Raw genomic sequence first — 26531 nt, forward strand, 5'->3', positions numbered from 1 at the left:
GGTATAGAGTAACTACGTATATTACTCAAGTACTGTACTTAAGTAAACTTTTAAAAAACTTGTACTTGAGTAAATGTATTTTATTCTACACTTCTACTCCACTACATTTTGAAGGTACATTTAGTACTTTTTACTAAACTTCATTAATGTAACACTCATAGTTTCTAGTTACTTTGTACATATAAAAACGCATAGATACGATGCAGTACTGTAATAGTAATTGGCTGCACATTGACAAACTACAACATGTAAATGCTCCTAAATGTATTTGTTAGTTATAAAAACAGGATAAACTTATATCCAGAATAATGTAGGCTAATATTGTAAAAACAGCCAGTATGCATTCTGACAACTTTTACTTTTGTACATTTTGCTGATAATACTTCTGTACTTCTGCTTAAGTAACATTTTTAATTCAGGACTTTAACTTGTAATGAACTTTTTAAAGACCCTAGTGTTTTTACTTTTACTTAAGTAAAGAATCGGATTAGCTACCTCTTCCACCACTGGTAATTACTGTCATTCAAATTGCAAAAGCCGCAGGTCAAAAGTAGGCGTAGTTTACAAGCTGCACTTGAACGCAGCATTCCTTTCCAATTTCTTGCGCGTCTCGAAACCAAAACAAGTAGAGCGAGCTTTGGTCACATGTAGAGAGAGCAGCGACAGCAGAGAGAGAAGAGGAAGAGGAAGAATAGGAAGGAGCAGAAAGCGACAGTCAGGCTCAGCACTGTCCGTGTGAAGGAAGCCTTTCCCCGGGTCCGGTCTCCGGTCGGTCCGCTCCACATATGGTTCTCCTCCGGCACATCTCCATCGCCCTGACCGCAGCCGTGGCTGCTCTGGGATCAGCTCTCTTCATCGCCCTGAACTTCTTCTACAAGAGGCGAATATGGTCACCACAGGCGGAGTACTGCACCATCAAAGAGGTGTGATAATATTCATTGTGTATGCTGTTTGGGTGTTCATTCAACTATTTAACTATTTTAGACTGATATAACATCTGACTAAAGACAAAGCTGCAGAATTCTGGTTATAAATTAGATGAGAATGATGATGCATTTCCAATTAAAGTAAATTAATGCTGGCAAGACTGGTTACCCAATATCGATGTATTTGCACTATAGGAAAAAGAGTGGTAAGGATGAAGATGATTTTGAGACGAAAAAAAAGGTGATGCTGCTCATATAATAACTGACTTGTGAATGGTGTGATGAAGATGGACTTGATGATGATGATGATGATAGACTTGATGGTGATGATGCACTAGTTAAAAACATTTACATTATGAGGTTAGTGAAAAATATGTTCTCACATACTGATAAAGATAACACTGCAGAATTCGTATGGATATAATTGAGATGGTGATGGTGAAGAAGATGAGGGGGACATTATGCTTAGTGAATACATGCAGTGGTGGTGATGAGGAAGATGATTATAAGGGGGACAATAGGTAGAACAAAAAAAGAGAATGATGATGCTGCTCATGTATAACTGTAACAAAAGTAAAAAATATGACAGAGTGATAATACTATTTTGGTGAGGATGATGAGGGGGGAGATGTTTAGTGAATACATGGCAGTAGTGGTGATGAGGAAGATGTTGAGGGGGACAAAAATAAAAACAATACAAAAAACTATAAAAGGGGACAGGTGAGAATGATGATGATGAAGAAGAGAAAGATGATGCTGCTCATGTATTACTGACTTGTGAAAGGTGTGATGAAGATGATGATGGTGGATTTGATTATGGTAACACAAGTCAAACATATTACAGTTGTGAGGTTAGTGGAGAAGATGATGTTCATTAATACATTAGTGTAGTGGTAATGATGATGTGGTGATTTTGAACAGAATTAATCTTGGTGGTGAAACTGCTTTAAAAGAGGAAGGTGTAAAGATGATAGTGATGATAGTGATGATGATGATGATGACGATGATGATGATGATGATGAAGAGGTGGATGGAAATGAGAAGCAGTAGAAGCCGAGGAAGATGGCGATAACATAGGTGAGTGTAAAGATGAAAATGAAGTTCATTAAAAGATGAGGTAGTGCCATAGTGATGACGATGAAGATGATGAGGGGAATATGAAGAAGATGAAGATGTGAAGGTAGTCCAAGGCTAGGGCTGCCACTGGCAAGAATCTGGCAATATGATTCATATAATTATACAGCGGTTATAATTCAATATATTGTGATACATTAAGCAATATTCACAAATAAAGTGTATATTCAAAAACACATTTTAGATATAAAACAAAACACCTCCATGCATGTAATCAGAGTACAAAAAAGTTACTTTGTTATGTAATCACAATAGTGGGATCTGCTTTTGCATTCAACATCCATCATCATAGCGCTACACTTATATTTGCCTGTAAGCTATGAATTAAATTAGAATCAATACAGTTTCATAAAAACGAATAGAGTGATACGATTCTGTATCTATATTTTATTACATCCCTAAAATGCGGGATATTTATTTCCTCCCCAAATCCAACAGATCACATTGTGTAGATAAGCTGAGGCCATATTATCATGCACTGTGTTTGAAATGCCCAGATGTGTACATCAGTTCCACATCATGTAGTTGATGCCAATATAACTGTAGTGTGTTTCCTGCCGACAGAAACAGCCGGTGGGACTGAGGGTCTTAATAAATGACTCTTCAATGGAGCAATTCAACAGCAGCCTGGAAATCTTAATAAAATCTATTTGCATGCGTCTAATCTTGTTTCCCAGATTCAATCAGCGGCAGCGGCCTGTAATAAGCTCAGCTTTATCTGGCTCACTCTGTCTTCAGAGGATAATGTTGTCAGTGTCTGCCATCAGCTCGCTGCAAAGAGGGGGCGTAAATGTTTTCATTCCTTTGGGAGCCAAATTGTACCATGATGCATTGTAATCACGTCTTTGGCCTCAGAAAGCAGGGGAGTTGACTAACGGCGTGTTTGTGACCTTGGGGAGTCTCAGCAGGTGGGAGGGCGGCACATGCTCATTTACACAGCGACAAACAATCTCTGAGAGAGTGGAAACAGATTGAGCTGCCGAATAACTGTACCACCAGCCACAGGCCTTTAATGTCTCAGTCCATTCAGACTGGTTATTTCTGCAGACTCATGCCCCATTGTGGATGATTTGGCATCATTGTCGAGAAGGGGCCACTAGAGCACAGCTTAAATGTATAACCTTGCATAATATTATGGATTACCTCTTTACATAGCCATTGTCATCGCCAGGGTCTACGGCAGTGAGGACACAAAGAACCACCTCCCACACACTAAGATCATGAAATACTAAAACAGTCTAATGAAATTAAACATTAACATTCAGGAGAGGAGAGAAAAGGTGATACTTTACACTGCAAAAAACAGAGCAGCTTCTATCAGAATGCTATACGAAATCCTATGTTCGCCCCACAGCTGTGAAATGTACATTTTTGGAGAATTAGTGACAAATTGTAAATGGAAAGAAAGAAAATGATGTAAGGGGCATTACAATATTTACAAGATAATATCATTTGTGTATTATTAACATGATATCAATATAACATCTTTAAATATAACGGTTATGGTCAATACCGTACCGTAATACTTGTCTATTTGCCCCTGCCTCATGTCTTTATGCTAATCTAAGCAAATAGATGTATTTATTTCATGCTTGTTACCTTGGAGAGGTTTAAAGGCATGCAGGTTAATGTATTAATTCACTAATCAAGAAACACAGAATAACTCCTCGAAAGTTGAACATGAAGGACTGATGATATGTGTATTAAAGGATAAAAGCTTCCATCACGTCTATCCTCTTTGAAATGCATTTCTATGAAGTCTATTGAGCACTACAGGCGAGCTGACTTTATCGCTGCTGAGCGATAAAGCCCATGTGTTGCCCAGTGTCCTTGGGCAAGACGTTAAATCCCTGTCAGAAACTAAGCAGTGCAGATCTGCAGCCGTTCTTTTTCCTCCCTGTGGCACAAAAAAACACAGAGAAATCAATACAGTATCGTTCTCTTTTCATCAGAAATGTGGAGAAACTGGCAGAACTAAGGTTGAAATATAAAATAAAAAGTCTGTGAAGTATTTGAACTGATGAAGGGAGCAGGAGATAAAGGACATTTGAAAAAGAAATCAGAAAGCATATTATGCGAAATTAGATAATTTGCACAAAGTCCATGCTGATACTCCAGCAAAAGGGTTGAAGCTGCACAAGTTTAGTATTTTTTTCGACGCCAACAGGGTTTGAGGTTTGTCTCCCAGTAGACTGCATCAAATAGAAAGATATGGATCCACCATGTTGATCTGAGGCTATTCTAACCCAGCAACACAATTCATTACCAAAACTATCTTTATTCCTTCATCTAACCTCCTTCTGACTTAATTACAGGGTAGCTTATATGTAGATTTATGTCGAATTGAATTAGAGCTTATTCTGAGGTTATGCTTTGGATCTACCCTCCTCATCCATCAACAAAGTTAAGTCTGATGTTTTAATGAGAAAACTAAAAACAGCATCCCGGCGTGAAAAAGGCTGACATGAATTGCTAATTAAACTCCACAGAGCCGCAGCGTACATAATAAATAACGTCTAACCTTGTGTGACTTCTGAAGAGATGAATGACGTGTGCAGGATTTCAGAGGGGTTGTGGAGTCTCAGGTGCAAAGAGAGCGGGGAGGTTTTGAAAAAGCAGCCAACCTTTACTGAGATCAACCACTTCTGCAGATACAGTCAGCTCGAAGACAATTACACTCTGTTCTGTACGTCCTCTCTAATCTGACCTAAGGACGCTCCAATAGAAGGGTTATCATGCTGCTGCTTTGAGATGTCTTTCACTTATACCTCTTGAGGTTTGCAGACGCCAATTCAAATTACTGAACATTTTGAAGTGTCTTTTGCACACCAAGGGTCAAATTCCCACACGTCTGATGCATTTAGTTTCATAGTTTCATAGTTTCATGATCCAGTCTGCAGAAGTGCAAATCATGAAGTTAAAAGATAACAGATGGTGTGAAAAGCTTTTATACGATCAGATATTTCCCTGGTGGAGATAGGCTTCAAAGCAGCATTGTGTGAACTGGTTTGGCAAGGGATTTAATGTAAAGTAGTTCATTTATATGTAAAATTCCACACCCTTAAGTTTTTTTTTTTACTGTTTGAGCCTATCATTCATTAAAACGACGTACTTCATTTTTGATATGGTCAGAAAAAGATAGCTCTAATAATTGTATATCCTTGGCCAACTTCAGAATAATTTATGTTTCATTATTGGACATTCTATTAATTATATTTTACAATCTATAAAATGTCAGGAAATACAGAAGCTCTATAACAATTTCCCAGAAGCAAAGGTTACATAAATCAGGGTGTGTTGCATTCCACAAAGCCACCTGTTGATTTCAGACAATCCTTGTATGTGTCGCATAGCATTTGCACTAGTCATTATAAGTTAACTACAAATAATTTGTAGTGTATATGTGTTTCTGCCACTGTAATATATGTCTATATTTTTGTTGCTGTAGATTTATAGAACATTCTAATGTATCAAGAACATTTCATATTATGTATTATTTGTGGTATATATATGCTGCTGATTATTGTTTTTATTTTAATTGCATCATGCTTATACTTTTCTCCACCTTTTAAATTACAAATGTTAAATGCCTGAACACATTGCTGCTGTGACAAAATCATTTCCCAATTCGGGATAAATAAAGTATCTATCTATCTTTCTATCTATCTATAATAATAATACAACTGTATTTATATAGCACCTTCCATGCAAGATACAGCTCAAAGTACTTTACAGAGCAATACAATATACATACAAATAACAATGAGTAAACAAGATATAAACAAGTTATAAAAAACAAACAGAAAGAGTTAGATCACATAACCATAAAACAATTAAACATGAACAGTGATACCACTAAAATTACCCCAAATTAAAAAGATAGTGTCTTTCATTTACTTTAAAAAGAATTCCAATGGAGTTGGTTGTTCTAAGATCCAATGTCCCACAGTTTGGGGCCACAGAAGGCAAACTAGCCTTTCTTCCCTCTCCTCGTTCGTCATGCAGTGCTGAATAATTGATGTATTTATGAACAGTCTAAATGTGTCTGATGGTGTGTGCTGTACCTGCAGGAGAAGGAGGAGCGTGGGAAGCGTCAGGTCCTGGTCCTGGGTCTGGACGGGGCCGGGAAGAGCAGCATGCTGCAGGGTTTGACCCCCGGGGAGGCAGCGGGTAAGAGGGGTCGCTGCCGGCCCACCCGCGGCTTCAACTTCATGAGCCTCAACGCCCCCGCCTGCCAGCTCGACTTCCTGGAGAGTAAGACTGCTTTTATCCCTCAAAAGCAAACATTTCTGAGGAAGCCAAAAGGCATTTATCTTTTATCAAACAGCATGAAGTCGAGAATTGGAAAGCTCTATGTAGTACAGTTGGCCATTTGTTTCATTAAACTTGCTCTTCATCAAACAACACCAAAGAGACGTGTATGTGGGGGATAAGAGCCTGAGGAAGTGCATCAAAAACCTTTGATATAACCATGCTGCTGATGAGAATGTGGAGGAGTTAGCATGCTAATGTTAGCATTAACTTGTACTGACAGTTATAAAAACATAAAAGGGTGTGTAGATGTTTGCCAAAGGTTGCTAACACATGCTGCCTTTTAGCTAATTCCTGTAGCTATTACTTTTAATAATGAAAGAGAGTAGGAATTAGTAAAAAAAAAGTGCATTTTGGCACTTTCTGTTAGCTTGTCCTGGTTTTGATCGTTTTTTTTATGGGTTATTAGTGAGATGCGTGAGGTCTGTAGTGAATGTCCAAAGCTTCCATGTACAGTATCATAAAAACGGTGGTTGCTAGGTGGCTATATTTGACAACTAAACGTCACCATAACCTGCGTTTAGCTTAGCGGTGGTTACATGAATCATGCAACCTTTATGTTTGTTTTTTTACTAACGTTAGCTTTTGACTTCTGCCGATTTCATTTACGATTAAAAAAATAATACAATTGGTTTCAATATGCTACTAAAGTTTATTTTCTGCTATAATCCAAAAAGAAATCCCAAAAGATTTGTTCAAAGGAACCCTTGCAAAGCTAGCTCGCAGGGGGGCCTACAAAAAAACGTAAATAATTCCTGCACCTTTCTATTCTTTCATGATCTTAACGTCCATTTCTACATCCATTTATATATACAGTCTATGATCTTAACCCTATAAAAACTTCAACTCCTTTCACATTGTCATTCAAAACATTGTTATAAACAAAACCAGGATTAAAGCAGCTTCACATTTTGGTAAGTAAGTTAAACAGCTTAGTAAATTTAATAGGAAATCTGGAATGAACATGAAGGATAATGAAGTTCATTCATCAGCTGATTTCCATCTCCTCCCAGAAAGCTCACTGCATGAGTCATTCACAACACAGATACTATCTCTGACACTTAATCATTGTCCTTATTTGTTCAGCGACTGAGGTTTCTGTTCAGGGTTAAAGTATCATGAAATCTGTGACCTTGTTGTTACAGACATTTTACTCAAATACAATGAGTGTGGGTCTCAGAGAAAGGCAGGCGAGTCCAGTTAGATTGTATTTACATACTCACTCATAAATCCTGCTAATTAGCATCCCACTGAAGTCACAGCGCTGCACTAAAAATAAATCACTTGGCTCCTCATTGAGGTTGTCTGAGTGCGGGACTCTGGGCTGCAGCGGGTCTCACAATGAGTTTCCGTGGATGAGTTTGGAGGAATGTGTCACGCTCAGCGGCTGACTTATTCATGATCTGAACACAGAGATCGGTGGGCGACGACAATCTTTTTCTCATCTCTGAAAGTAAGAGGAATACATGTCAACGCCCACTCACTTCAGGCGCAGTAAATGTTAGGAGTCTTTGTCTAGGTGACATTGATGCAGAGGCATGTTGACAGCTCACTCACACGCATCAGGAGCTGCACAGTGCACAGGGACCCACGTTTCTCTGACTGAATCCAGATAAAAGCCTTAAAAGTCTAAATGAAAAGATGCAGATCAGATTAGTTAGATGAGTCGTTTGAGGCTTTTTAGCATCAGGTGGGTTTGTGCTAAAGGGAACTGAAAAACAGTATCAGGAAGAAGTTACTTTTACATTTATGCAAACTGTGCATTCATGCCCAAATGTGTACCTTCCCTCTTTAGCACAGTGTTAGTACATGATGTACTAGTCTGCTTCTTGCTTCATTTGAGGAACTTCTTCAACTCAAGCTCACAAACTTGCCTTGAATCAGACACTTCTTCATACTAAAGTATACACTAATGCAGTCGGGTTGCCAGTTTTTATTAAATAAGGAAATGATCAGTTTTAACTCTAAAGATGACCTCAACACTGTTCTTTGATATACTTTTCACCTACACACAATCTACAAATTAAAGGATTTAAATGTTATTTTTACTCCAACTCTCTAGTTAGATCAAAAGATGCAAACCATTTCCAGACAACAGGTAAAAGAAAAGACAGTTTGTATTTCCCCACTAAAGTTTTTGTGTGGATAACATATGGAGGGTCAGGTTTACAAATAGGGCTAGGGGAACCACAAATCAATGTTGAAACAGACTTTGACACAACACAGGAATGTCATTGGATACATGTCTTGGGAGTCAGCATAGTTCAAAGTCAAACTTAGTTGAACTTTGTCTTCAAACGCTGTGTAAAAACAGCCCAGTTAAAGGTCCCATGTCATGGCCATTTCTACTGATCATAATTCCATTGTTGAGGTCTACTAAAATAGATTTATATTGTGCAATTTTCCAAAATCACATTGGTTTCTCATACAGCATCTCTGTATAGTATGTGTATTCACTCTCGGTCCTAAACGGCTTGTTGGAGCTCCTGCCCCCAGTAGCCCAGTAGCCGTCTGCGAGACAGCGAGACACAGCGAAACCCAGCCCGAAACCAGCCCGAACACACACACACAACCGCAGCCTGGCTGGGAGTTTGTGTATGTGCTCACACACCGACTCACAGCCTCGCCGCGTCCCGCCGTCTCAGGAAGGAGAAATCGGCGGAGCTGCAGCTGAGAAAAGATTGAGTGTGTGTGTGTGAGGAAGGAATGTAACGGCTCCGCGGACGTAACGTAACGGCTCCACGGATTGGTCCATTTGGACCAATGGGTCCATTTGGGTATGGGCACTGTACCCAGGAAGAAAAAGAGAAATATCCAACGAGGCGTTCTGGGGCAGCATAGACAGGTATTTTCTGTGTTACGGCCCGTCCACACAGCAGCGTTAAAAAAATCTTCCAACGCTTCTGCCCATTCACTTTGAATGGGGTGACGTCACTTTGCCTCACTTTTCGCCGAACTGCATTGTGGGAAGCAAAGCGGAGATTTCCAGGCATCTCAGGCTTCAAAAGTTGAGCAATGTTCAACTTTTGAAGCTGAGGTGGAAGCATCAGCCAATCAAATCCCGTTTATGCAAATCTGACAGTTCAAGCGCTAGCCAATCAAACCGCGTGTATGCTGGGAGAGACATACCGCAGGTAATTTCCTCATATTCCAAAAAATTGAGGAGAAATTCATTATAGCGGTAGGGAATCACCCGGTGCTTTATGACCAGTCCCTATTTACCTACCGGGATACAAACCTGAGGAGCCAGGCATGGAGGGAGGTGGCAGAGACAGTGGTATGTTTTCGCCTGTTTGGGGAGTTTATATCCAGTTTACTTCAAACTTTTTTGCTTCGTATGTCACGGGCGGGAGATTCATGTGATTGGTTGTTGGTCGCGTTGCTCGCAAAAAATCCCCAAGCTTCAGATACGCCCACCTCCAAGATTTTTTTAACGCTGCTGTGTGGACGGGCCGTTTTACTCGCTACAGGGTGTACTTTGAGGGTTTGTGACTTTGCAGACCGTTTACATGCATAAAAACCTTCATAACACACAAGGGGACGGGAATAACCGGAAAAGCATGACATGGGACCTTTAATATAAATTCAGCCACAAGCTCCATTGAAAACATTGCTGAGGTAGTTTTGCCCTCAGGCTGTAGGCCTGAGGGCAAAACTGAGTTAAATATAAACACACATCGACATCATTCACACTCTGTGACTCAGTGTCGCTGTGTGTGTGTGTATGTGGGTGTGTGTTTAATAGGGCGGCCTGTAGGCAGGGCAACGTCCTGCTGAGCTTTCTCTGACTAAAACACAATCTGCTCATACCGCTAGGCGTCAGCTACACCCTCTGTACCGAATGCATTTACTGCTGCCGCATCACATGGCCTACAGGTACATCATTACCAGTTTCCTAGCAACATTCTCCATTAAGTCCAGCACTAATGAATTCTTGCTGTGCTGAACTCGGAGGTAATGACGACTTGAAGTCATTCTGTGTGAGCAGCGATTCGTTTGGCCGCAGAGCGCCTCTGGTCATTATAGCCTCAGGTCAGTTCTGCTGCACAGCAGGAATGTGGGAGTTAATGCCTTCACTTAATATTAAACTTTCCCCACCATTGAAGCTGGTAACAGACTCTTCTGAGTCCAGTGACTGTGTGCTGGTTGTGAAGGGCTGCAGAATGCAGTGACATGCTTTTTTCCTGGGTGAGATTGGACCTTCTATGATGCCATTTTACCCAATCATAATCAATCAATCAGCAATCATTCATTCAAGTGACCCAGTCCACCATTAGTCAACAGAGCAGGACGGATAATTATTTGTTAAATCAAGCTACAAGGACCTCCAAAACCCTCTCATATAGTAACAGTCCATGTTTAAAACATGACGAAAGTAATGCTGCTGTTGATCTTTGCCTCTTTATGTTGCATAAAGGAAAGGAATGTGATCACAGTGAAACTAGCAGTGTTGTGGAGTGTCAAAATAAATAAAGTTCATTTCAGTTTCTAAAAAAAATGTTGGAGTGTTGGAATTCAGATGTGAAATCTATATGTAACGCTAAATTAATGTTTTCTCTGCTAGTCGGTGGCGGGGAGGACCTGCGGCGCTACTGGTCGGAGTATCTGAGGAAGACTCACGTTCTGGTGTACGTGGTGGACTCCTCCGACAGGACCCGCCTCCCGCTGGCTAAAGCTGAGCTGCACCGCCTGCTGAGGGTGGAGCCCCACCTGCCCGTGGTTGTCCTGGGAAACAAACAGGTACAGTCATTTATATGACAGCTTACAATAAAGCTAACCTTATTGTTGTTGTGTTTTCCATTCATTTCTTTCTCTGCGGAAATCAAACAATAATCAGGTAAAAAATCCATCATGTGCAAATGCTAAGGACTGCATTGCATTAAATTGCAATGTTATTGAAAATGCAGATGTGATGTTTATAGTTATCTAGTCCCCGATGAATAACATAACACAATCAAGGTTTGAGATGTTGCCAATTGATTTTCACAGTGTAATTAACAGACACTAATGCTGCCATGCCCATTTTTATCCAAAAATCTTGAGTGGTACAGCATGCATTTAAAGGTTTACAGCTAAAGTGTATAGCAAAGATTCAGTAATGTATTGTTTTCTTGTTAAAAAATAGTTTGTATGGATTTTCTTGTGAATGGAGCACAATATTGATAAAGAAAATGGGATAAGGAAACAGTAACATTCATAACATGGTACTTTTCTCATTCTATAGATGAAAAAATGTGGTACTCTGGTAGAAAACCCTTGGAAAAACTGGTCAAAATGATACAGAAATATAAGTATGGAAAAACCAAAAGGTCAAAAAGTGCACATAATAGAGATGAATGTGTTGGAGCGAGCAGGTACACGTTGTTCCCTCTTCATTTACCCGGCAGATGATCCATCACAATCGTGAAATAACCATTTCTACATTTCCTCCTCGGCTCAATTTCTTCACCCTGCACAGCACTTGTGGAATTATACATGAGCCTTCAAGAAGCAGGAATATTTTGTCTCATCTAGTTTCAGAGCACTGCTGCTATACTTTAATATTTGCAAAAAAGGAATATAAAATAAATTGCCTTCATCTTAACTGAAGTCATTTCAGTTAAGCTAAATGCAAAATGTTTGGTTCAGGGTCCAGTTAGCTTGAACTTAATCCAAAAATGCACACACATTTTGCTGTTTTCTGTTTATTTTTGTGATTTGTTTTACATCGAAATCAGCCAGTTTTAACCAAACCATTATACATGATATTGGGAGGAAATGTGGCTAAAACAAAGCCTCAGTTTGTTAGAACATGGCCAGTTCAGGTGAATTTGCACCAGCTACAAATGGAGGCTGTATGTTTTTGCCAAAATCATGTGTATTGGGAACATAATAATCAGTTTAACAATCAAGAAGTGTTTAATCCTATAATAATAAATTTGTGTTGTGTAAATTCCCAAAAGCAAAAAGCTGTCATGGTTTCACTAACTTTGACCATTTTCTGAATGATTAAGCTTTCAATAACAAATAATTACTGCCTTTTTCCTGCCGTGCATATGCTGCAGGTAGAAGAAAAAGAAATACAGTCTTCAGTAGGAGGACAGTGATACTGGCTCTCACCCACCACACTGCTTTGTTCCCAGCCTTGGCACTCGCTCAGTTCAGTACAAAGGATGTTTCCGGCAGAACCAGTGTGCTGTAAGAGATGTGGAGGTGAAAAGAAACGAGGCGAGCATCCATTGACCCTGGCTTGTGTCGAAGAGTGTAGGATAGAGGCCTTCAATTAATTTTCTTCACGTACACACATTTTATTCATGACTGAGAGAGCTAACATTGGAAAAATAGGGCACAAATTGAGTATTATTTCCTTATCTGCCTATTATTTTAGCTGATGGTTTCTCTGGGATAAAATAAAAAGGTAGAATCACTAAGCTTGACTTCCCATCAGATGGAAATGATTCAGGATTAATTATGAAGGATTTCTATAACCAAAAATATGGCTCCAAAATATGTTTTTGTTTCTAGTGCAGTAAACAAATAAGTACGTAGCTAACCTCGCTAGCACCAAAAAGAAGGCTCTGTATGAAGCTGTTATTTGGACCGACTTAATATTTTGTGGCAAATGCAAAACCTTTGTTTGTTGCAAGTGTAATATGCCTTATGTATTTTCCTCACAACTACATTTACATGTGTTAGACTTGAATGGACTTAGACTTAATGAGAACAAACTGCTTAGCGACAAAGAGCTGTCTATTTAGCATGAAGTTAGCTGTTAGCTGTATGCGGTTAGCTAATGGACATTCATTCTACTCATTTCCTTCTCACCAAATGGGGCCAAAACGTTGCTAAATATAATACTTTTGTTCATTAACACATATGATTAGTTATTTGTGTTGCTCCCACCAAACTATGCTAACGAAGTAACGTGCAACAAAGCCCCAAACATTTAATCCGCTCAAGCTCAAGTTGGAAATGGTGTAACTGGAATTTACAGTTCGACAGTGTAAGTTTCAATAGATATTTTTACGTATTTATTGTAAGTTTTATTTCCTTGACAAAATAAGACTTATTTTCTAACTGAGTTGAACTGTTTCCCCCCTCTCTTCTCAGGATAAGCCCAACGCTGTGAGCGTGTCGGAGCTGCATGAAGCGTTGTCTCTGAGCTCCATCACGGAGGAGAGGAGGCTGTTCCTCTTGGCTGCACAGCTGGGCTCTGACGGGGCCCTGAGGAACTCCTGCCGGGGCCTGGACACCTTCCAGGACCTGCTGCTCCAGCTCGTCTGATCTCACCCACATGAGCGAGCAGAGGGGAGGAGGGGATGGAATAAGGAATGGCTTAGAGCAACCTTTCTGGTTTATTTGAGGCAGAGGAGGGGGAGATAATAAAGGAACTGAGGCAATGAAATTACTGAAGATAGAGCACAATGCCTTGCAGTTCGCCCTTGTTATCCTCCTACCCCTTTTCAAAGCAACTTTGTTGGTTTTAGAACATTCTTCAGCTCATCTCATCTTACAATTTTCTTCCAACTTGATTAATCTTAGTCATCGGAGAGGAGGAGGTGCGTAGCGAAGAGGATGAGGACAGAAGGATGAAGGTGTGTTAATGGAGTGACTCAGAACTTCACCACCTGCTGATGATGAGTCAGGCTTCGCATTAGTCTAAATGTCACCTGGCGACAGGTTTACTTAAGCATGTAGATTGTACTGTATATAAACTGAAACAATTCAAGTCCATAGAAGCAGTTTCTTCTGGTTTGCTGTTTTATGAAAAGTGTATGCAGCACAGAAGTCAGCAGAGCAAAACAAGTAATATTGTGGGTTGCCAAGTTGGAGCCCCCGGGGACTCAGACTCCAACAGCTCAGTGAATTAATCGACTAGAAGTTACTTGCAGACTTAAACTTCTCTGAATGTTGTGAAGATGTAAAGGGACGCCCTGACATTTTGAAAAGCATTGGGTTATTTTTTGTGTCAAAAATGATTATACTTCTGTAAGTATCTACACTTTTTTACCACTATCTTCATAGGAATGCATTTCATTTTATTTGGTTATGTTTTCAGTCCCAACAACAAGACAACACTGCCAACTACACCATCTAACATAGCCTACAGTATAAGCCAAATACATAACTTTAAACTTCTAAATGTATCAGAAGAGACTTCAAACTGAATTATGTATAGACACTATAGGGAAGCAAACAAGGTCAATGTTTTTAAGAAGAAAACGTTCACAATTAGTAGCAAAAGCTGTGTTTTTGTACAGGCTTTCAACAGTGATGTTAGCTTACCAGGCTAAAGCTAATACACGCTTAACCTGGCTATGCTCTCTGTCTTTATAAAAACGTGCACTCCCATTCTCTACAGTTAGATCACTCTTTAGAAAACACTTAGACAGGATCATCTTGAATGTATAAATGAAGAATACGCGTATTTATCTTTATTGATACTTGTACAGATGAACTGGAGTTAGCTAGATTCAGATTTTGAATGCTGTATGTGTGCAGCAATGTTTGCATATGACGCACCATTTTTTTTAATGAATGTGATGTTTTATTCTTAATGTACTGTAATTCTGCAGAAATATTGTTCCACAGTAACTGAGAGTTTAGTAGATCGGTGTCATACTTGATGTGCTAAATAAATGGAACTGATATATATGGATTCATGAATATCTTTAGGTTTTGTTGTTCTCTCTTGTTAGTTGCAGTTGTTAAAAAATGATAATGTAGGCAAAGAATGTATAGGATAAAATGTTTTAATGTGGTACAACTGAATCAATTTATTTTAACTGTCCATTATGTGTCCAACAATGTTTAACACACAAACCCTTAACCTGTCTATATTATTTTATTTATTTTGTAATTTGGCTCGATGACGTTTACTTTTTCATTATTGTATTATTATATATATCATATTTAGTTTGTTTGATGGTTAACATTGGAATGTACCTCTAATGCTCATTTAGGTGGGATTCCTTACATATACCTCTAAATATTTTTCATTCATAACTTGCTTCTTTTTCTTTGGTTTTCTGCTGCTTTATTTTTAAATGTACAAACAAATAAAATGTTCGATCTAAAGGGTTAAATTCAAATATGGTGGTGCGTTCTTTTAATGTGTTTTGCTTGAATATAAGTAGTACATCTAAAAAGAAAATCTCGTACAGTATATAGAAGAGTAAATGGGTACCACTATTTTATCTTGTAAACTCAAAGTCTCATTGAGATCAAGATCGGTTTTGCATGGAATATTATGGAAGAACAAGTATAAACAGGTAAAAGGAATAAAAGAAGACCTGCCAAAACATAGCTATGTACTCAACCTATCTACACAGTATGTGTACACACTGTGTTCTCAAACAAGTTCTCGTCTCTCTCCGCTAAAAAACAACATGGATGGATCTACAAGTGGAAAACAACCTGATAACACGTACAGAACCTACCCTGTGTCTCTGCTGACTGAGCACCTCAATGCAAACACAAACAGATATAAATCTGAAGGCCTCTATAGGCTATAGGCTGACTGACCTTGTTTTTGTCGCCAAAGTTCCACAGCTGGTCGGACAGGAAGCTGTTTTATTGCTGAGACGTCACTCTGGCACCGGTACAGTGTCCACTCTGCAGGTTACTATGATCGCAGACCGCACGACTCAGCGTGCATGAAAATACACAGCCTGCAGATCAACGTCATCTCATGGAATTAGAAAAAATAATAAATTAGAAAATTATATGAATTAGAAATACCATTTATTAAATGACAAATAATTTGAGGTGAAACCCATTAAAGTGAACATTTGTATTACAGTCAGCAGTTGACATTTAAAGGGCAGCATGCTCCTCTGCTGGTGGAGAAAATATTATCAGTCATTTTGGAGATACAAAGTGTTCATGCCACAATAATTAATTACTTAACTTATTAATCTTAGATAAAAAGGGTGCCTGCTGTCTTAATGTACTGTATGTTTCAAGACTGCAGATTTTTGAAGCATTGCACTGATGGAAATCTGCTGGCGACATCATAGTTTTAGGTCCTTTGTTTAACAAAGTAGTTCTCTCTGGCACAGATGCTTATCTTTTCATTCATACATAATTCACCAGCTTACATATCATCTCTGCGGGACTGAACCACAGGAACCTACCAAATCCCTCCTTTAACTGTCTTATGCTCTTCAGGTTTATTGGAACATTTTAGTGCAAATAAAATAGGGCACTTGTTTTGTCTCAGAATTTTCCACATTAATTTTGTGTATTTCTTTGTGTCTTGAAATCACTGCATATGAGTAAACCTAAATCATTTTCAAGGCTTAAATAGAGTTTAAATTACATTTTAAATGAATCATGATAATGTATCTTACCACACCAGGGCTGCGGTCAATTTCTTTCCAGCTGAGGAAAGTGTAACCCTTGTATTATGTTCACATTTTACACAGGCTAGTCCTGTGTTTTTTTTTGTGGAAATTTAAATTGGGTCCATTTGACCCGAACACCACACAAGGGTTAAAACTGAGTGAAATTACCCAGTAGTATCATATTGGAAGACATAACAAGAGCTGTTTCAATTTGCTAAATTCAAAAGAAAGAATTACTTCATTCTTCTTTGCTAATTTACTTTGGCATGCTAGACCATCTTTTACCAAAGCAAGAGATATGACTGTCCCACAATTCATTGGGCTTAAAGCGACACACCACTTGGCCACCATTAAGGGATGTACTTTGTTCGACTGTTTGATCGGAGCGCAAGAAAGAAAATATGGGAAGTTTGCCCAAAAGGTGGAACAAAAGGAAAGAGCTAAATTGTTAATTTGTCAGACTTGGCTCCTCTTTCAACATAAGCTTTTTTAAAGTAGATATATGACTAGTTAAAATATTTGACAATAAGCCAGACTCTGTGTAATTCAGATATTTAGAAACATCTATTGTAGTGAATTAAGCTTTAGTGAAATCCACTTTAATTTGACTAGTCTCAAACCAGTATCCCAGAAAACAGCCACAGCTGATGTGAAACATTGAGCATTCATTCCTCACATACCTCCAGTCGGCGCCTACTGATCGAGTTTCCTCCCCTGACTCCTCAACATGCAGAGGGTGTTTACCTGATGGTGGAACACGTTGTGCTGTGCAGCAACACTGTGAATGATTGACGAGAGCGGACAAGGTCAACACAGCAAGTAGGTCAAACTATTGTTTTGCTGTTAACTTGTGCAGCAGATCATCTGTAATAACACAAAACTGTGAAGATGTAAGAGCTCAAGGTTCACAAGCAGGAAATCACAAGATGTATCTTTGTTTTACCATGTGACTTTGTGAAGCCTATGACAAAATAAAATATTGGATGGTCAATTTGATTGACGGTTTTAAAAGGGGTTTCAAAGGGGTTTTCACTGACACAGGACAGAATGTACTTTTTAAACAACCTACAAAATGATAATCACAGAGAAAAAAATGCAGGGTTTTCTCTCTAGTAGCTACTTTACTCTAGCTGCTTCCACCATGTTTATTATTGACATCAAAACGTCAAATAGCAATTAGCCACTGTTGTTAACTTCAGTGTTCACTCATTAGCAATAATGCTACAACATTTTCCAGATAATTAGGCATCCGTGTCGCTCTAAATGTCAAATGTGTTTCGAGGAATGGAGTCTGTTTGTCAGGGGGGCGAATTCCTGACCCTGTTGTACCCACATTTAGCAGAATTGTGGGATGGGGATGTTCCTAAACTGGGGCTAGTCAACAAGAGGATTTGTCAGTGTGTCATTACCTAAGGATCATGAAACATGTTGTTTGAAAGAAAACAGGGATCATTTGAAGGAGACAATCCTGAACTATTGAATGGAAAAAAGGCTTGAAGGTTTTGCTTTCCATCCGGGATAGTTTCAGGTTTATAAAAACTGGACTACATATTGATAGGTTCAATTGTTTTCAGACCTGCAGCTCCTTTTTAAAAGTATATTATAACAAGAGGAAGGTTCAACTGGATCTCAGGGACAGAAGCAGTTAGTATGCTGATGACTTTGCATGCATCACCATGCTATTGCACATGTGTTGAAGGGAGATATCTCCACACAGCAATAGATGCCAGTTTGCTTCCACAAAAATGCTCAAAGCTGTGAGAGAAACTGCTACAACATTAGAATATTTTAAAAACACATTTATAATGAATGCAGGTTTCTTTGTGTTTTGGTTCAAAGTAGCGGCACTATAAGCTCTGGGAGCTGGACTACTTATATTAATAGTTCTGGGGCTAAGAATACTTGAAACTACAATAATTTCGACTTTTTATATTTCATATTGTTGCATCGAACCATTAATTATTTTATTTGTATTATCATACATTTTACCTCCTTGTGTCTATTAACCTGATAAAATGTTATATTTTGCTGCATGTACCTGTAAAGTTCTTAACAAATAATCTGAGGGGAATTTCTTGTTTTTTATTTTTAACTTGTGATGTGTCATTTTGTAAAGCACTTTGAGTTGCACGTGTTGTATGTAAAGTGCTATAATAAAGGTTTATTATTAAATATTATAGATATTCAACCTCACATTTGTCCACAAAGGCTTACATTGATGTGTTAAATAAAGTCTTAAGTGTACATGCATTTCAGATGCAAGACATAATATAATGCATTTATAATGTATTTTTTGTCCTGCTGGCTCTATTTTTGTTTAAAGCATGAAAAGCAATTAAGTGTACGTACAATAATTCCCTGAAATATAATGGCACAATCAAATTAAACAAGAATGTTAACTATGACCTGAACTAAATCCCTCAAACCAAAACTGTTACAAATGCATTGACACAGAGTCAAATGGTTATGAATGAGTTTTTATGTTTTAAAAATGGAGAAACATGTTTTTACAGCAAAGTACCCAGTGAAGTTAAAAACATGTTGCTGCTGAGAACATCAACATCTGACACTTTAACTGAAGATCTAAAAATATCCTGTGTGAGAATCAGGAAAACATAGGAACGTCAGGAAACATCAGACAACTCTCCAGTGTGCATGAGAGGATACTGTTCATCCCAGGGAAAGAAAAACACATTACGAGATGAGATTTAGGGTTTTTAAATGACAATAAAAATCAATCATGTTATACAGTTAAAACACAGAAGTGAGATCAGGAATATATCCATGGAAACAAAATGGAAATTTGAACGAGGAAGAAAGTAACAGAGAGATCCTTAACAAGACAAGTAATACTCGTCTCCACTTCCTGTCACTGATGGTTTTTATGATTCTTGGTGGTGTTATGAGTGCATCTTCTGGTCTTCTGTCCTGTTTGCACTCGACAGTCTGTCCAGAATGAGATTCTATAGGGAGAATGGTTTAAAGTCCAGAGAAAGGGTCTTATTTCCTCTACTGGTCTATGGGCTGGGGTGCTAGTGAGCTCATGAAGGTGTTGTAATGCTCTTTGTGGCAGCGCTGGTACTCGATTAGTTTCCTCTTGATCTGTTTGGGTGTGTCCTGGTAGTAGTTCTTCTCGTCCCTGGCCATCTCCTGCAGAGATAACACAGAACAGGACGTTTGGTCAAATATAAGACAAGATAAAATAAGATAGACCTTCATTGATCCTCGTAGGGAAATTCAGGGGTTATAGCAGCAACAGAGAAAGAGTGAAATACAGGACAGTACAGATAATTACTCAAGTGTAATCAAATCTAAAATGGAATTAGACACGCAAGTAACTGTTTGAATAACAACAAGAGGCGCTTTCACACCAAGTACTTTGCCGTTCTTAGTTCCCAGTACTTAGTTCATCTAAAGAGCAGACCGCGTTCACACCGGAATAAGTCCCTGAGGGAGGATTAGGCAAATGAAGCTGCTGACGTCACTTCTTCTTCTTCTGCTTTGTTTAAAGCATGAAAAGCTTACTGGCAGGCCGCAAACAACTTCACGGCTTATACTCCCACCCGAAGTCCCCGGAGTTTGGGACTGGCTTCAGTAGAAGCTGCTGGGAGTCTTCCCAGCAGCTTCTACTGAAGCCTTCCGTTTTTTTTTTGTGTTGCCATAAGTTAGACTCTCTCTGTTGGTGCGCTGGGCTAATGCTAATGCTAATAATGCTAATGCCAGCAAATACAATGGCGGCTTCACAAAACTTTCCAGAGTTTTACGGGGCGTGGTTTGCAATTCGCCCAGCCAATCAGAAATGGGAACCTTTTTCTCCCCAGGAAAGTCCCTGCTCTCTGGCAAGGACTAAAAAGGGGTGAAAAGGTTTGCAAAAAAAAGTTCTAGTTCCAGATATTTTTGGTGTGAACACAAAATCCCAGGAACTATCGGAACTATTCCTGGGAAAAGTACTCCGGTGTGAAAGCGCCTACAGAAAAACACTGATCAGTTGAATGCACATATATGAGTGATGATTGTTAAATATATGTATGTGTATGTGGAGAAACATCTTTCTGTATTTTGGACCGTTAGTGCAAACTAAGACGGATACAGAACAGTTTTAAGTGACTTTTTTGGTGCAAATTTAAGGTACATTTTCTCAAATTATTTTTTGGGGGGATATTAAGAGTGGGGCAAAATATTCAATGTTGGTCCTGAAAATGTAATGTTGCTAAATGTAAAAAGGGTTACTCTGTTCAGTTTGTCAGGCTCAGCTCAGATGTTGACTTGAGTGTGATGTTTTGTTGATCACGATTCACATGAAAATACATTTTTAGAGGGCGGTTATATAATTAAACGTGTCATATGCAGGTGAATGACTCATCTTTCAGAGTTTAAAGTCAAGGGTGAAATATTTTCTAGGAAAGGATATTTTATTGCAGAATAAACTACACGCACACACAATATTCTCTGTTATTGACTGATTGTGGCTTGGCATTCCTCCCGGCGAGTCCCTTTTAAAGCAACCATTGAAAATCCAATTGAATGAGGAACCTTTTTTTTGATAAACACTCAACTAATTAAAAGCTGTTTCCTTCGCTATTCTGAGCTAAAAAAACAAAGGAACACATATCAAGAAAAGAAAGAATCTTAAACCTTGGCAACTTGCCCTCATATGTCAAAGTGTCCTTGAACACAACATCAGGAAAACTGTTTTCCAGTTCCAGGCCATGCAGCCAAAGTCAAGACATTGAGAATTGAATATTGATGCCTTGTGTGAAAAGTGCTAATAGCAAGTTCAATTATATGAAACTATGTTTATCTTGATGACGATGCTTTCACTCAAGTAACACACTTTGTAGATATCAAGAGTTTGAGTTTTTTGCATTGTAGCAATCTGGGGTGATATGTTAAAATCTTCTAAACTGGCTGCTACTTTACAGTGCCTGCCTTGCTCCAGATACACTTAGATTCCTAGCGATACATTTGTAGTGTAAATAGAGTAGATGATATAACTCGCATACATGCATTTCATTCGTTGTATACTTTCGTTAATTGTTCTCTTTCAACCCAGTTATCACAGGTTGGTCTGGTATGGAATAAAACCCAGATTTGAACCATGTGTCTACAACTGGAGGGAGCGTCACTGACAACCCTTCATGAAAAGCCCCCACAAAAATAAACAACCAGCTATGTTCTTAACAAATCACCAACATGTTTTGGTCCCATTGTTAAACCCAACACTCTATGCTTTGGATTCAGGAGAACGTTATTCGATGTTTATTTATGTTTTTGGACTGTCTGAGACCAATGCAATAACAGGAATCTAATTTGAAAATGGCCGTAGTTTCCCTTTCATCTCCCTGCTCTGTTAATGTGCTTCCTGTTGCGGCTCTTACCTTGAAGTTGTCCTTGTGTTCTCGGATCATGTACTGTGCATACTCGATCAGGTCTGAGGATAACGTCTTGGAGTCTTTCTGCAGACGGTTGGCCTCCTCCTCCAGCTCTGCAGAAATCAGGACGTAAAAAAAACATCTTAGAGGATCCCAAAATGCACAAACATTCATTTGAATATTCCATCTTGTTTGCTTTTACTGATTCCATTGGATTTATTTGTGTTATTTCTCTGTTCGGCTTGTAGATTTCTATAGTCACAAAACAATGGTTATCCATCAACTGGCTGGTACAATGTGCATATTCATTAGCCGTTTGGCTGGTGGACAAAAACTACATTTTGCATCTCAGTCATTTAAAAAAAAAAGAAGAAGGAGGAATTATTCAACAAAGAATAAAAAGCAGCACTCGTATTTCTGGAGGAATAAAAGTTATTCAGCACTGAAAACCAGAGCAGCTGCTGCTGGAGGCTGATTCTTCGGTGCTTCTATGTAACTGTGCATAACAACAACATTCTGTACGTGTACTGCTTTCATTCAAACTGGTCTAATTAGGCTGAAATAGCATCAAGTGTCCAAATGGAAAGATCCTTGGAAGTGGTGTGAAACAGCCTTCATATAAAAAGACAACTACGCATGAGAGAAAGGAATCTCATTGAATAACAGAAGCTGTCGACTTTCTGACAGCAAACCTTTACAGATTCACTGTGTTCACAGCAGTGAGAGATCACATGGAGCTCTTTAGAAACATGACAACTGCAACAGCTGTGGTGCAACATCCAAATGTTTTAATGCTGGTAGAGTTCAAACTAATGCAGCACAGACTGGTTGGCACTAGGCTGCAACTGATTATTATTGAAGAGACCCTATGATGCTTTTGGTGGCTTTACACTTTCCTGTACTGTGTTATACAGGTTTTAGTGCATGTAAATGGTCTGAAGAGGCTTAAATGTATCAGCATGTAACACTCGTGCTTCTTTTGGCTCGCGCTTCAACACATTGTACGTGCTAAGGGGCGGGACATATCAACAGAGCCAGCCAGCTAACCAATCAGAGCAGACTGGGCTCTGGTTTCAGACAGAGGGTGAAAAGAGGTGCTGTAGCACAGGCAGTATGAGAAAAATAAAGAGCTTTTTGAACATTAAAGCTTGTACAATGTCACAGTAGAGACACAAAATACAAATATGAACCTCAAAATGAGCACAATAACCTTTAATATTTGTATTATTGGTCAATTGAGATTTCTATAAAATGTCCCGGAAAAGTATTTAAATATTGAGTTTAATATAATATAAATCTTCACATTTATCAGACTGACAAAGCCAAATTAAAGGATATATCTCTAATGCAAAACCAAGGCCTATTAGCAAAACATGGAGACTTAAAAATCGATCAAATGCAAAATTACCACTTTCATTTTATTGACGAGGTCTTAAAAAGAAACTACTTACGGTTGACAACGTAGGGCTTGGTCACGGTCTCGACAGGAGCCTTAGTTACTCTGTCTTCACGGGTGAGCTACACGTGTGAACAAAAACAAATAATTTAGGAATGATTTATGTTTTATTTTCATCAGTGATGCCATTTCAACAATACCATACCGAGAAACTGTCACAGGAGGAGAGAACGTCAGTGAAGATCAGAGAACAAAAACATTGATAATATGTGTACCATGACGCATTTCCACTGAATGGCTCTGCTTGACTCACTCTGAGGAACAGGCAATATTCTCTACTTTGTTTTCCACTTCAGCGTAGGTGTGATCGCTGCATTAGACTGCAGTGAATCCTTTAACTAGCAACTACACAGAGGAACATCCGCACTAGAAATACCACCTGCGTCGTATTTCACACTCAAAAACTGGTTTTATTCATGTTTGTTACACATTATAAATTGAATGACTGATAGTGAGTGTTTTTTTAAGGAGATTTCTTCTGGTTACATGTGTTTAATCATTATAACCAACACTCTGTTGCTCCCTTCTGGCATAAATGAAAACTACAGTACATGAACATACTTGAATAATTAGAGCCTTGTTTTATCAACTCCAGCAGCTGCTGAGGGACTCTTGAGCAACACAATCATTCAGCTACTGATCAACCGGCAACAGAGAAAGATCGGCTATTATCTGCTCACATTCGGCACACAAAAATACTCCTTTGATGATTTAAAATGCACCTTTTGCAGATGCAGATCAAAGTCATCTACAGGTCATCAGCTGTATTTAAAAGATGAAATACCTAATAGTCATTTTTGACATGATTGTACACGGACACACCAGTTCATAGTTGCTGTGAAATCGGTGTAACTGACGTTGTTTTAAGATATGAGAGATTAAACTATGACAAAGAAAAATAATAATACTAGGACACCTAATTTAGGTCACATCGTTTGTTTGCATGTTTTGATCCTTCATACTGACAGCCAGACACACCTTCAAATTGATAGTGGTGTAAAGTGGGTGTAGCATTGTTTCTTATTGCTGTTTTTAGGGGTGTGATTAACCATGCACATTAGAAAGAAATGGTAACAAAGAAAGTGTAACGTTTGTTGTGTATACATGATATAGAACATATAAATGTAATATAGTGTTTAAAATGGCAGTCATTTTCCTGATCATTAGACTATGTAGAACTGAGTTTTTGTTAATATAATTGTAAAATATTGTAATCACAGCAACCGAAAGATTGATAAAATGGGAAAGAATTAGCAGAAGCTTCGAAAAGTGGTAATAATATGACTTCCTATGGACAGAAGTCCCATTGAAATAAACAGTTAAATTACACATATACTAATTAAGACGTTTAACCTTTTTATGTTCAGTGTAACTTATTATTAAGTTGTTTACTGCGAAGATGGAACATGTTGCGTACAGGGGATCATTTCATTAATTGTTACAAAGGTGAATGTGTCAATCAATAGGGATTTGATTTCAGGTAATGTTGCACAGCCTTAGTCTGATTATACAGGATATGATAAAACACATTTTGTCAGACAAAGACATGTTCCTTGACGATTAGAAAAACAATGTGTGCTCTGAATTTGACCCTGGGAAAATCCAACTACAGGACCATACAACCGAATCAGTTACTTACGCTCTTCTTTTGTATTGGCAGCGAGCGGTTTGGATCGAAAGCCAGACCCATGTCCTGCAAGTTCCTGGACGTTGACTTCTTGTCGTCCCATGCATTTCGAATCTGTGAACTGAGTGAAAGGACGATTTAGAAACACGATGACAAGCAAACAACATAACAGTGCTTCTAAAGGTGCAGGCCAGAACAAATCTGAAGGTCAATTGAGATGGAAATGTACACTTTGGTGGTTCTGTTAAATATATATGTAGTTCTACATTTTAGTCCACCAGTAAATGTAATTTTCAGTGATTTATCTCATGAACATATATAAAAAAAGATAAACTCAGTTTGAAACCCAGTCCCTATGTTCACAATTTATTTGGTTTTCCAATTAACTTTATTTCAAAGGGAAATATTGTTATGTATATCATTATCGTATTTTCAAATGCATGTATTTTATTTACATGCTTATATGATATGATGCAATACTTTACTACTATCACTCAAGCAGTATAAGATGTATCTAAAAACAGAGTAATATATTATTCTATAATAATATAACACTTAAAGGAGCTATTCTGCATGAGTAAACTACATCTTCTGACGGCACATATCAGTGATTTTAAGAGCACAATACACATTTATTTTAGCACTTTGTCCACCACTGTATAAAAGCTGAACTACAAACAAGCAGAGTGTAAATCTCTCAAATAAAATCCTCACATGGGCTACTGTGAGCTAACATTAGCTAACATGCTAACGTCTCTTACTTTTCTATCCTCGGTTTGCATTTCTTGATAGCTTGTTTCTTCATCTTCTTCCGGTCTAAGTTGTAATTGAACTTCTTTCTTTTCCCTGACTTCTTGGCTTTCGGCATGTTTGCAGATTTTTCTCTGTTTTCACAGAACAGCAGAGATGTGTTGGTTGTGAGCTAGAGAAGCAGCGTGTAGAAACCGGAAGTGCGTATTTGTTTTGTTCCGATCATGTGACCAGACACCACGCCCCATTTTCACCTTCGACCTTTCAGTTTCAAGTTTTTCTTTATTTTTTTAAATTATCATTTTACTCTATTAAATTGATAATAAATATTGCATTTGGTAAACTAAAATGATAAAGTTTCGATTTTTATTTTTTTTGAATGAATGTAATGTATTTAAAGTTTCTCTCAGCCACTGTGTGTGTGCCTGACACAATACACACAAAGTCAAAAAGGTCATTAAAAGAATAATATTTACTATACAATTGTATATACAACTTCTCATCATGTAGATGAGATGATGATCCGAGAGGTATTGTTTTTCCTTTTTTTTGCAACGATAAGTATTGACTTTGTTAACCTTAATTAATTCACAAATTAAAACACATAGACAAACAAATACAAAGTAAAAA

The 26531-nt window shown here is 38.3% G+C and overlaps 2 protein-coding genes and 1 long non-coding RNA gene across 3 annotated transcripts; 1 reads left to right on the forward strand and 2 right to left on the reverse strand.

The window, feature by feature from the left end:
• The first annotated feature begins 636 nt into the window (after positions 1 to 636).
• arl10 (ADP-ribosylation factor-like 10) lies at positions 637 to 15442 on the forward strand. Its single transcript, XM_034140244.1, has 4 exons — positions 637 to 923; positions 6131 to 6314; positions 10936 to 11111; positions 13461 to 15442. The coding sequence occupies exons 1-4, from the start codon at positions 786 to 788 to the stop codon at positions 13632 to 13634; spliced, it is 672 nt and encodes a 223-aa protein (XP_033996135.1). The 5' UTR covers positions 637 to 785; the 3' UTR covers positions 13635 to 15442.
• Positions 3884 to 16027, reverse strand: LOC117490484. Its single transcript, XR_004556681.1, has 6 exons — positions 15876 to 16027; positions 10992 to 11096; positions 7929 to 8000; positions 7595 to 7818; positions 6125 to 6307; positions 3884 to 3957 (listed from the first exon to the last, which is right to left on the reverse strand). It is a non-coding gene; the product is annotated as an uncharacterized LOC117490484 (long non-coding RNA).
• Positions 16028 to 19157: 3130 nt separating this feature from the next.
• nop16 (NOP16 nucleolar protein homolog (yeast)) lies at positions 19158 to 26113 on the reverse strand. Its single transcript, XM_034140575.1, has 5 exons — positions 25913 to 26113; positions 25164 to 25272; positions 23520 to 23586; positions 22075 to 22181; positions 19158 to 19846 (listed from the first exon to the last, which is right to left on the reverse strand). Exons 1-5 carry the CDS (start codon positions 26017 to 26019, stop codon positions 19706 to 19708), a joined length of 531 nt encoding a protein of 176 aa, XP_033996466.1. The 5' UTR covers positions 26020 to 26113; the 3' UTR covers positions 19158 to 19705.
• Positions 26114 to 26531: the final 418 nt, after the last annotated feature.

The sequence above is a fragment of the Trematomus bernacchii genome, unplaced genomic scaffold (assembly GCF_902827165.1).
Source record: "Trematomus bernacchii unplaced genomic scaffold, fTreBer1.1, whole genome shotgun sequence".
NCBI classification, from domain to species: domain Eukaryota; kingdom Metazoa; phylum Chordata; class Actinopteri; order Perciformes; family Nototheniidae; genus Trematomus; species Trematomus bernacchii.

Bases quoted from the DNA above. Each gene is read 5' to 3' on its own strand.
- arl10 (XM_034140244.1), top strand. From the start codon at position 786: ATGGTTCTCCTCCGGCACATCTCCATCGCCCTGACCGCAGCCGTGGCT. The intron at 924-6,130 runs GTGTGATAATAT...CTGTACCTGCAG, and splicing joins AGTACTGCACCATCAAAGAG to GAGAAGGAGGAGCGTGGGAA. The intron at 11,112-13,460 runs GTACAGTCATTT...CTCTCTTCTCAG, and splicing joins TTGTCCTGGGAAACAAACAG to GATAAGCCCAACGCTGTGAG.
- nop16 (XM_034140575.1), bottom strand. From the start codon at position 26,019: ATGCCGAAAGCCAAGAAGTCAGGGAAAAGAAAGAAGTTCAATTACAAC. The intron at 22,182-23,519 runs GTAAGTAGTTTC...TGATTTCTGCAG, and splicing joins CAAGCCCTACGTTGTCAACC to AGCTGGAGGAGGAGGCCAAC. The intron at 19,847-22,074 runs GTAAGAGCCGCA...TTATCTCTGCAG, and splicing joins AACACAAGGACAACTTCAAG to GAGATGGCCAGGGACGAGAA.